Source organism: Python bivittatus, unplaced genomic scaffold (genome assembly GCF_059951505.1).
Source record: "Python bivittatus isolate LINGU-HERP-01145 unplaced genomic scaffold, Pbiv_v1 ctg000080_np1212, whole genome shotgun sequence".
In the NCBI taxonomy this organism is placed as follows: domain Eukaryota; kingdom Metazoa; phylum Chordata; class Lepidosauria; order Squamata; family Pythonidae; genus Python; species Python bivittatus.
Window position 1 is genome coordinate 51,573,492 of NW_028277035.1, and position 12,248 is coordinate 51,585,739.

The 12,248-nt window shown below is 37.1% G+C and overlaps 1 protein-coding gene across 17 annotated transcripts in view; it reads right to left on the minus strand.

Annotated features, from left to right (window-relative positions):
• Positions 1–4,536: 4,536 nt before the first annotated feature.
• Positions 4,537–12,248, minus strand: part of PBRM1 (polybromo 1) — a 67,009-nt gene continuing 59,297 nt past the window's right edge. For all 17 annotated transcript variants that reach the window (XM_088134066.1, XM_088134067.1, XM_088134056.1 and 14 more), the window contains 3 exons: positions 11,487–11,554; positions 9,164–9,380; positions 4,537–7,988 (listed from right to left, as the gene is read on the minus strand). In XM_088134066.1, coding sequence (XP_087990192.1) covers positions 7,816–7,988; positions 9,164–9,380; positions 11,487–11,554 — 458 coding nt within the window. In that variant the 3' untranslated portion in view covers positions 4,537–7,815. The remainder of the gene's footprint in view (positions 7,989–9,163; positions 9,381–11,486; positions 11,555–12,248) is intronic.

The window sequence follows — 12,248 nt, forward strand, 5'->3', positions numbered from 1 at the left end:
AAAGATACTGCTAAAAGAATGTTCAATTACCAATTGCACTTAACATGAAATGATTTATTAGCTACTGTGAAGTTGGATCAACTCTTAGCAACCACACTTTTTCCAGCATGATCTGCCCTCAGCCTGGCCTTTTAGATCTCTCAATAATTTCACATACTAGAAAGAAAATGCCCAAAATTCTGCAATCCAGGCTTCAATAATATATGGTGTGCCAGATTTACAAGCTGAATTCAGAAGCTAGAAACTTGAAGTCACATTGCTAACATCAAATGAATAATAGAAAAGTGAAAGGAATTCCAAAAGATGGCTATTTTATCTTTGATTATCCAAAGCTAGCTCACAAGAAATTATGTACCAGGCCATCTCATTTGCCACTGAAGAATTTGTATGATGACCTGGATGCAACAGTTAGAATGGAATATGGAAGAAGTAAATAGTTCAAATTGTGGAAAGGAATGTGCCAAGGTTCTTTACTGTGTTCCCATACTATATTTATTTAGTTTGTATTCAGAATATGTCAGGAGAAATGCTGGATTATAAGAAATAGAAACTGGAATTCAAATTGGTGGGAGAAACACCAAAAACTTCAGATAAACTGGTATCACTTGGATGGCTGAAGTGAGGAAACCTTAAGGGACCCCCTCTTGAAGATAAAAGATGAAAGTTCAAAAGCCAATTTACTCATTTTTTTAAAAACACCCTGAGATGATGTCATCACACAATGCCTGCCTAATGCAAATACACATAGTAGTAGTAACAGACTTCATTTCCAAGGTTTAAAAATTCAGAGGGACATTGACTGTACTTATGAAATAAAGAGATATCTGCGACTTGGGAGAAAAACTCTGACAAACCTGGACAAAATGTGGGCATCACACTGACATCAAAGCTTTGTTTGGTTTGTTTTCGATCTTGTAAGCTGCATAGTCAGTTGTATTAGATGGGTGGTTATATAAATCATATAAATAAATAAAATATATGAAAGGTATGTATTGTCAAGGCTATGGTTTTCCAAAGTGCAACTTGTCTGATCAGAAAGGCTGGTTGGAAAAAAAAAAAAGCCTTTGAATTGTGGTCCTGGAGAAAATAGTTGAGAATAAATGAATTCTGTACTTGATGAAGTAAAACCAGATTGCTCGCTGGGAACATTAATAATGAAGCTAAAGCTTCGATGTTTTAGATGCATAATGCAAAGGCAACGAGTAATTGAAAAGAACCTGATGCCTGGAAAAATTGAAGGAAGTTGAAAAAGACTAATAGAAAAGATGTGTCTAGGCACTACACCACAAGCATGAGCTTACTAGAATTTAACGAAGCAGTTACCGAAAGTCCTGGCGAAACTATGTCCATTGGGTCATAAAGAGTTGGAAACAACTTAACCATACAGTATTTTATTTTTATGGACTAATTGTTCTCTTTAGTTATTTATTAAAAATACTTAATTTGAAAACAAACCTATAGAAATTCGGTATTACTCACACCTAAGTGTCACCATATATACATACAGTGACCATACGTCCTTTATTATAAAGGACAGTCTTTATTTCAGACAGCTGTCCTTTAGATTTATTTATTTTCTTGGTTTTACTCTTGAATTTTCCTTTGTAAAGCAAAGTTATAAACATAAACAATTTTTTTATGCTCATGAACCTCTTTTAGATTTATCCCCTTTTCAGGTTTGTCCTTTATTTTTTCCAAGAAAATATGGTCACTGTATACAGTCAGGTCCAGAAATATTGGGACATCGACACAATTCTAACATCTTTGGCTCTATACACCACCACAATGGATTTGGAATGAAACAAACACAATGTGCTTTAACTGCAGACTATCAGCTTTAATTTGAGGGTATGTACATCCAACTCAGGTGAACGGTGTAGGAATTACAAGAGTTTGCATATGTGCCTCCCACTTGTTAAGGGACCAAAAGTAATGGGACAGAATAATCATCATAAACCAAACTTTTCCTTTTTAATACTTGGTTGCAAATCCGTTGCAGTCAATCACAGCCTGAAGCCTGGAATGCATAGACATCACCAGACGCTGGGTTTCATCCCTGGTGATGCTCTGCCAGGCCTCTACTGCAACTGTCTTCAGTTCCTGCTTGTTCTTGGGGCATTTTCCCTTCAGTTTTGTCTTCAGCAAGTGAAATGCATGCTCAATGGGATTCAGGTCACATGATTGACTTGGCCATTGCATAACATTCCACTTCTGTCCCTTCAAAAACTCTTTGGTTGCTTTTGCAGTATGCTTTGGGTCATTGTCCATTTGTACTGTGAAGCGCCGTCCAATGAGTTCTGCAGCATTTGGCTGAATGTGAGCAGATAATATTGCCCAAAACATTGCAGAATTCATCCTGCTGCTTTTGTCAGCAGTCACATCATCAATAAATACAAGAGAACCAGTTCCATTGGCAGCCATACATGCCCATGCCATGACACTACCACCACCATGCTTCACTGATGAGGTGGTATGCTTAGGATCATGAGCAGTTCCTTTCCTTCTCCATACTCTCCTCTTCCCATCACTCTGGTACAAGTTGATCTTGGTCTCATCTGTCCATAGGATGTTGTCCCAGAACTGTGAAGGCTTGTTTAGATGTCGTTTGGCAATCTCTAATCTGGCCTTCCTGTTTTTGAGGCTCACCAATGGTTTACATCTTGTGGTGAACACTCTGTATTCACTCTGGTGAAGTCTTCTTTTGATTGTTGACTTTGACACACATACACCTACCTCCTGGAGAGTGTTCTTGATCTGGCCAACTGTTGTGCAGGGTGTTTTCTTCACCAGGGAAAGGATTCTTCGGTTATCCACCACAGTTGTTTTCCGTTGTTTCCCGGGTCTTTTGGTGTTGCTGAGCTCACCGGCGCGTTCCTTCTTTTTGAGAATGTTCCAAACAGTTGTTTTGGCCACGCCTAATGTTCTTGCTATCTCTCTGATGGGTTTGTTTTGTTTCTTCAGCCTAATGATGGCTTGCTTCACTGATAGTGACAGCTCTTTGGATCTCATCTTGAGAGTTGACAGCAACAGATTCCAAATGCAAATAGCACACTTGAAATGAACTCTGGGCCTTTTATCTGCACATTGTAATTGGGGTACTGAGGGAATATCACACACCTGGCCATGGAACAGCTGAGAAGCCAATTGTCCCATTACTTTTGGTCCCTTAACAAGTGGGAGGCACATATGCAAACTGTTGTCATTCCTACACCGTTCACCTGAGTTGGATGTACATACCCTCAAATTAAAGCTGACAGTCTGCAGTTAAGGCACATTGTGTTTGTTTCATTCCAAATCCATTGTGGTGGTGTATAGAGCCAAAGATGTTAGAATTGTGTCGATGTCCCAATATTTCTGGACCTGACTGTATATACAATATGTAGCAGAAGAGAAAAGCTGCATTTACTCTCAAAGGAGAAAATGTAAAAATGTACTGTATGGCTATCTCCTAGGTTTATAACCCCATGTCAATTGCACATTATATGTGATCAAGGGAAAAGTATTGCCATGTTTTAAATCTAGTACTAAACAGAAACTACTCCAAATCTGTAACATAAGCATTGTTATAAGAATTCTGTTGCTTTATCATAAAATAGGGAAGATTGCAATAAATCATTGTTTATGATAATATACATCATCATCATGCCTGGGGTCGGGAGGGAAGACACCAAGTGTGGGGATGGTAGCCCCTTAGAGGCCTGTTATCTGCAGCTCTAGTAACCATCAGCCTCTTGGACTTTTTCTGTTTGGTAATGTTTTGTATAGTTTTTATGTTTTATATATTTATTGTTTTAATGGATCTTGTGAGCTGCCCAGAGTCCCCCATTAGGGGGAGATGGGCAGAGATAAATCGAATCAAATAAATACATACATACATACATACATACATACAGTGGGAACAAATTGTGCACTCCCACTCTAATGCTTGCTGTAAGTTGGATCCTTTTGCTTGTTTCTGATTAGCTCAGACCTGGTTACAGTTGGTTAAAACACACCAACCTCCAACACAGACTTTAAAACCAGGGAGAAGACCTGTTTTCCTATTCCATAAAATTAAGGTTATACAATGTTGCTATTTTGATACCATTTGGAAACAAATCTAATAAATATATAGGACAATTTGATACATGCCTTTATACTTAGATTTAGTGGCTTGGTTCACACACTGCAGTAAGTCATGATTTGTATTAATATTGTTTAATGAACAACCAAACACCATAATCCACTCATGCTAAGCCATCAATCATAGCTGACAAATCAGTGACTGGTTTCCCAATCATATTGGCTTGGGTCTGACTGAGTATGATGCATGAAGCCAGCTATTGTGACTTACTCAACCATGATAAAACAAGTAATGGCTTAGTGTGAACGTGAACTTAGTGTCTCTATGTGTGCGTGTCTATGTGTACACTAATTTTACACTTATATATTCCTCTGAAGCAAACTGGTTATGTTTCTTTTTGGAAAAGCTTTTGAATGTAGGCTAAATGTGCATATTTTCCTCTAGGTCTTAAACCTGTTTTGTGTATCTAATGTAACAGCCAGATGTACATCTTGCGTGCCACAGTGATTTCTTTACAGAGCATGGTTAGAATTATAGAAAAATTATCTGGAACTAAAAGTGAGACATCTTAATGGAACAATCAAACCTGGTTAATCCAAATTACAAACTATTTTTATTTAAATTAAAAAGCCTCAAAAAAACAAACTGATAGTACATGCACATTGACTAATTATCACTTTACTCATTGGAGTATACAACCAGATGTAAAAATGAGGCATGGATTAACCAGGTCCAAAAGCATATATGCTGGAAAAAAGTTATAAGCATTGACTTGAATTAATATACAGATTTGCTCTTTAAAGAACAAGTAAGGAATAAAGAATAGGTGATAAACTACTAATTACTTTCAAACTGAAATAGATGTATTTTTTTCCACTCAAGCCAACCATTTCCCATACTTTTATTTGAATAACCAAAGTCCTTTTATTCTAATACAGTATATGGCTGTGGAAGATAACAAATAATGGATTCAAGTGGCCACAAATAAGACATGGTTTTCCTGTTCAACGATTTATAATTAGAAAATAGTTAAGTCTGCTGGTTGTGCAATACTGGATTGTAGCCATCAAATCTTAAATCCTACATGTTACTGAAATGCCCCAGTATACATGATATTGGAATAAATTAAATTTAAAATAATTAGGGCCAGCCTAATAGTTTAAGAGGGGTGCTCTGCACTTCCAAAGAAGAGGCCTCATTTACAGTTCTAATGGTTTACTCCCAGGCTATTAGGAGTGGTGAAGCTACCCCGCAGCTAAGACCTCTGGGAAAGACAGTGCTGCAAATTATTCAGCACTGATCCTTCTGCGTTACACAGCATCCAAAGGGTGTCTCATCCTGTTCTTAAAAATTGTTTTTTAAAAATAATAAATAAAAATAAATAAATCCAAGTTCTTTGGTGTAATTTTTGCAATCCTTAACAAAAGTGATTGTATTAGTAAAAGTCCATGGAAGTTCTAAGTACTAAAGAACTAGGATGTGCTGCTGGCTTCCTTTACCTTTGTGTCGAAAACATCAATATCTGAGGTAATGTCAAACAAACTGGCCACGATCCAGAACAGCATGTATGCATTTATTTCAGCAGCTCCCAACACTGCAACTGCTTCTGTGTTGGAAATTACTGTAAAGTCAACTAAGAAAACCCCAGGAGGAAAAAAAACAAACAAACTTGGGGGTAGCAGCATCTGTATGTCTCTCTGAGGTTTTTAAATATTGTAAAGAATATAAACTAAGGTTGTTTATACCACAGATTATAGAATATTAAGGATACAAAATATTTCTCCTGTAATGTCAATTAAGCTGCATTTTATATTAGTACCTAATTTGATAACTGGATCTCTTTAAATGTTTCATTAGATTTTTCATAAGCTATATGCTATCAGTATATACTGTATCTCTGAAATAGCTCCACCATTATTAATTTTTGGGGATCTGTATTAAAACAGGGTTGTATATTGAATATAACATCTATTGAATTAAACACTGGATTCCTAGTTAACTGCACATTTTCTGAAGTGAAAACCACAGTAGTTTTTCATTTCATTTCAAGTAGTTTTTACTTAGAAATCAAGCTTTCTAAAAACATATTTTCTGACTTAATGTAAGTTTTAGCTTGTTGCTTGATGTAAACCTCCATGAAATTTATTTGAACACAAACTTGTTTTTAAAATTATTATAGGCCTAAGTTTTTTCCACCAAGTCAAAGGTGTTTAATTTTATAAGTAAATGACAAATTAACATGTCTATCAACAGCCAGTCACATCCTGAGTAGAGGAAGGCTATAAAACTAGGAAATGTTTGTATGTAATTAGGCAGCAAATCAGTGAATTACACAATTTTAGGTAGAAGGTGGTCTGTTCAAATTGACAACAAATTCAATTAAACTTCATGTAAGATTTTTTCCTGCTTAAAGGGACTATCTAGACTGTAAATGCTGGAGTTCAAAATGGTGTAAAAACTGTGATCCCAAAGGAAGATATTTTTGAAAGTGAGTAATTTTTTACTTTTTCAAGTAAGATATGCAGGATCAGGGTTTAAATACCCATCAATAAACATTATTTACTATGTTAAACTTTTTAATACTGCAGTGCAGCTATTATGCACTTGAAATTCTCAGTAGCTGCAATGCAATGTTTTTATCAGAGCAACTTAAAAAAAAACAGCATACAAATCTCAGTGCCAAATTATGAACAGAATTTAGGCAAGCCTCTCTTGTACCTGTTACTTACCTTCAGAGATCAGTTAAAATCTGCATTATTTGTAATAATACCTTAACTATTCAGAGAACAACACATCCATTTTCTTCCAGTGATAGAAATGTAAAAGTATTAAAATGTATTAAATATAGGCCTTGGCATCTTTAAAAATGTCATGTTTTGTTAAATATATAAATGTTCTGTAAGCAATCCAAGAATGCAAAAGTATTATGTATACTGTACTATCAAAAACTGAATCATATTAAACAGAAAGAAGAAAGAAATATTTGCACCCTTATAGTTATTTATCCTTCCTCAAGTATCTCTATAAGCCCAACTGCTGCGGTGGTTAAGTCTCCTTCTGGAGAAATGAAGCCGACAACACATTCTCTCCCTAGGTCAGAGTCTACTGGCAACACAGGTAAATGTTCATGGTTATAGGACTCTCTACAAATGACAAGTTGGTCAGTACAAACTCACCTTGGAACTCCTAAATGCCAAAAGTGTTTGATCTAACTGAAGTCTCTGATTATTTTTCTTCTCTTTTATTTCAAGTCCTGTGATCCTCCTAATGACCAAACATTTAAATTCTTGTATTTACCAGATTCCTTTCTCTCTACTTCAGTAGCTTTATTTTTTTTTAAAAAAACTTTTAAGCACATGTGATGCACCTGCCAGAAGTAACTACCATATAAACACATGGATGCTCATGCCACTATGGTCTAGGCCTAAATGTATATTTCTCCAAGGTAAACTGTAAACGCCCTTCCTGCCTTTTTATCAGAATCTGTGAAGAAAAAAAGGTATAACCTTGCTTTGCATTTAGAACCAAGTATGAGATCATCTTTCAAGGCAAAGAACCATATGCACAAGTCTGTATATTTAAGAAAAGTCAACATAATATAACAAAAAGTGAAATATGCTTATTAAAAATGTCCTTATAAAAAAAACAATCTTGCAATGTACAGTAAGATGCAATAAAAACAATTTGCCCTCCCTCACCAATAACTAAAACAGCTATGTTCCACAAATTTTTTATACGTTGGTATTGAAAGATTAAATATTTTCTATGTTGTATGCTTGGCGGATATTAAGTGTATCTCTCAACATCAAGTCTCGAAGCCGCCATAGTGCATCTGCCATTGTGGTATGAGCCCCTTTGCTTTTCAACCAGTGGGTAGGAAGACGACTTTCTTGCTCTTTTGAGAGATGGATATCACGTCTTCGTGCTGAAACAAGAAAAGTACAGAAGTGATATACTGCCTTAAAGTGTTTGTTATACTTCACCAATAATGCTTGTGCATTATACAACATGCAAAATAAAATTTTGTATTAAATGCATAAATATGGGGTGGGAAATACCTGGGTTGGTAATATTACTTGTGAAAAAGATTTTGGAATTGGTGATGAACATGAGCTGAAAGAGTCAGCTATATGAATGATGCATTGATAAGAGTAAAATTGGCAAGTAACAGAAAATAATAGTTCTACTTTCATCTGCACTGATCAGACCCCATCTCATTATTGTGTTCAGTTCTGGGCATCCTACTATAAGACAGATTTGGATAACAGATAGGTTCAGAGAAGGACAATACTGATAATCAGAGAACTAAAAATATTGAGAAAAGATGGCTGAAAGGGGAGAAGTGGTATAATTTTTCAAGAATGTGAAGGGTTATTACAGAGCAGATCAAGATTTGATCTCCATCTATCCAGATTATAGGAAACAGAATAACGATTCTAGCTGAGCATTCAGAAAACTTCCCAACAGTAGCTTTATAGGACAATCAATTATCAACCAGAGGCTGGACAAACGCTGGTATGATTGAATATGGATTTTTATGCTGAATAGGTGGTTAGACGTGATGGCCTAGACGCCCCCCTCTAAGTCTATAATTCTATGATTAATATATCATGGTAAGTGTAAATCAGTTCTGGAAAGTAACACTGGATGCGTATTGTTCGTCATCTATTTTTCATTTACCACTAAAATAAGATTGAACCAAAAATAGGAACTGAACCTGAATAGGGCCACAGTAGCAAGTATCTACTAAATCTGTGGATAGTTCAACTAAAAAAATGGAACAAATATGAATAATCAGGTAAAATGACAAAACGGATTAAATACATACAAGTGAAAAAGGAAGATATGGAATCAGTGTAAGGAAAACAATTCCCTTTAAAAAAATCTCCATGTAACTGTATATTAACATTCTAAATCTAAGTTCAGAAATCTGCAATTTACTGGTAGAAAGAGAGTTGTATAATTATGGGATAATCAGTGTTTCAGACAATTATGAAACACTTTCCCCTGCAGATGCCATTTTGAGGTAAAATGAACGAATGCTAGAGTCGTGGGAAACGTCAACATTTTTTTAAAAGGTTCATTTCCATATAATTTTACCTGAAAGGGTCTGGTCCCACTTGCTAATACTATTTGAATCAGCACTAAGACCTTCAATATATTTCAGATAAGCTTCTGAGTGGAGAAGCCTCTGTGTCTTTGGTGGAGGGGAGACGAACATAGGCGTTGTAGGCTGTTGCATAACCTGTTGAGTTGCTGGGTTTTGACCAGGATAGGGGGGTGGTGCTTGTTGGCCGGGGGGACCAAGAATACCCATCTAGAAATATAAAGGATAATAAGAAAGCATTTTAGGTCAAAAACAGTCTGAAAAAATACCACAGTTAAGGATATTTGACAAGTATTAGCTTGCTTGTTGCTTGCAGGGGTTTCATTACACAACTAGGTAAAATCATCAGTGCTGGTTCTAAAATGTCTGCAAGCAGACAACCAAGGTCAGAGGCCATCAAGAACTCCACGTTAATAAGAGCAAAAGTGTTCAAAAATATTTTAAAGGAGTGGTGACTGCTCTATAGTTTAGCAGGAATTATGGCCCGTGACAGATAACAAAGGTGTTTAAACTTAATACCAAACGCATAAAGACACACTTCAAATGGTGCACAAAAGAAATTAATGTATTTACTTGTTATTAAATGTATAGGCCACTCAACTCCATCATGGTTCTGGGCAGCATACAATGTAATGATTTAAAACAATACAACCCAACAATACAAAGAGAAATGTCCAGAAAAAAATAACACCATCCCATGGGGTCTACCACCCCCTCTACCCCAAGGCCTTGGGGAACAGCCAGGTTTTAAGGGCTCCTTAAATAAGATTAGGGTGGGGGCTGCATGTTCCACAGGGCAGATGCTACAACAGAGAAGGCCTACTTCCTGAGTTCCATCAAGTGATGGAACCTGAAGACCTCCAAATTGAGAATCAGTCTTGAGGTGGGAAGTGCAACCCTGTTCAGGACTAAAAATGAAACATCACCTGATCCAAATACCCACAGCAATTCAGTCTTGTCAGGGATGAGCTTCAACTTGTTCCTCCCAATCCAAACACCCACAGTCTCTAGACTTTGGGACAAGACTTTCACATCATCATCTAGTTGGCTTAGGGTTGAGATGTATGACTGGGTATTGTACCTTACCCCAAACTGATGAATGACCTCATCCAGCGGCCTCTTGTAAATGATAAACAGGAGAGGTGAGAACATCAAGCTCTGAGGCATCCTGTGTCAGCGATCTCTGGCTTGATCTCTCCCCTTCTGCCATCACCAACTGGGCCCAACCACAGATAAACTGGAAACTCACCAAAACACTGCGCCTCCCACTTCTAATCCCTGTAGGCAGTCCAGAAGGATAGTGTAGTCAGTGGTATTGAAAGCCACCAAGAGATCAAGAAGAACCAGGACAGTTGTACCTGTCCCTGTCCTGACTCCACTGAAGGTCATCAGCAAGCATGTACCAGTGCCACTTCGGTACTATGTCCTCGTCTGAAACCTGACTAAAAAGGACCCTCTGAAGCTGTAGCCAACTACCTTCCCAACAACCATCCCTAAAAAGGAAGTTGGAGACTAGACAAAAATTGTCTTGTGAAGGCTTGAGAAGGGAACAAACCACCGCCTCCTTCAAGGCAGGCAGTACTACTTTCTTTCTCAACGAAGCAGATACTACTGCATGAACTTAGCTACACATCATCACTTGGGCAGCTTTTACCAGCTAGGGCGAGTCTCTAATAAGTAGGTGGCCAGATGAATAGACCGGTCAGGGACCCTGTAACTCCTCATCTAACTACAACCCAGATTTTGGCACATCTCATATTCTCTCTTGTGTGAGGACAACCCACAGGTTTTGTGTAATCACCCTAGAATGTCATTTGAGGCCCCCAAAGCTCTCCACGAATGTGCAAGGCTAAAATATATAGGTTTTGGGGAGGGGGAATATAAATATCAAATGGCACTTTAAAATCTTGAACCAAAAGTCAAACTTTTTTCTCATTTTGGTTGGAGTTTAAGTGGCAAAATGGGTACTTTAAACCTTTGTAAAGCTCCCAAAACTAAGGGGGGAAATCAGCTCTCTTCAAATTTCTTCCCAGTCAGCACTGCTGATGCTATGACATTGCCAGCTATATCCAGAGCACAAACCTCCCCCCAGACTGAAAAGGTTGCCCAGCACTGACTCCTACAGGTAATAAAAGGTGATAAGGGAGTAACATCAGCAAATTAGGAATACACTACAAATTAGAAATACAAATTTCTAATTTGCTAATGTTACTCCCTTATCACCTCTTACTTATTTACTCATTAAGGAAGTGGAAGACACTTTTTTAAAAAAAAGACAATATCAGAATATGATTTACTGGATTTTTCTATACCTACCTGCTGCCCAAATGGACTTCCTGGTGCTGGGGCTCCTACCATGGAGGAAACGCTTTGACCTATAACACCTGCATTTCAAAATATAACAAAATCAGAATTTTATTCCAGGCTAGAAACAAAAACAAACAAAAAGCCACTGCTCTGCTTATAACAGACTAATGTCACATCAAAAAGTGAAAACCACTATTTGTGTGTGTGTATGTATGTGTATGTACATGTATGTATGTATGTATCATTAATCACGTCATGCTGGATGTCTGGGGTTTGTTTTGTTTTTGGGTTCCACCTAATTCATTTTATCCAGTAATAAACAACATCCCTTCTGCTGGATTCATAAATAATTCCCAAGCTTAACTACAATGGAACTTGTGCAAGTACTCAATGCAACCCTTTTGAAGTTAAGCTGTGCAACGGCACTGCATGTTGGGCCCAGTGGTTTCTGCTCGGTCATTTGCCACATACTTTCAGGTGCCTTTGTGAGAATTCTGCTCTAGTCTACTCTTTAAAACAAACAAGCAATTTTTACTAAATAACCATCTCTATCTAAGGCAATAACTCAGGATTTTCTTAAGGACAGAGAAGCAAACTTGCTACAGATAGTGAACATCCATGCCCTTGTTTAAACTGAACAGTAAACACTGTGCCATAGAAATGTATGACATATTTAAACTTCAGAGTTATTGTTATCCCACTGTAAATGCTCACATTTGTGCCCCTTATTTAGAATCTTAAAATATAACCCTGCTTGCAATTAGCAAGGAG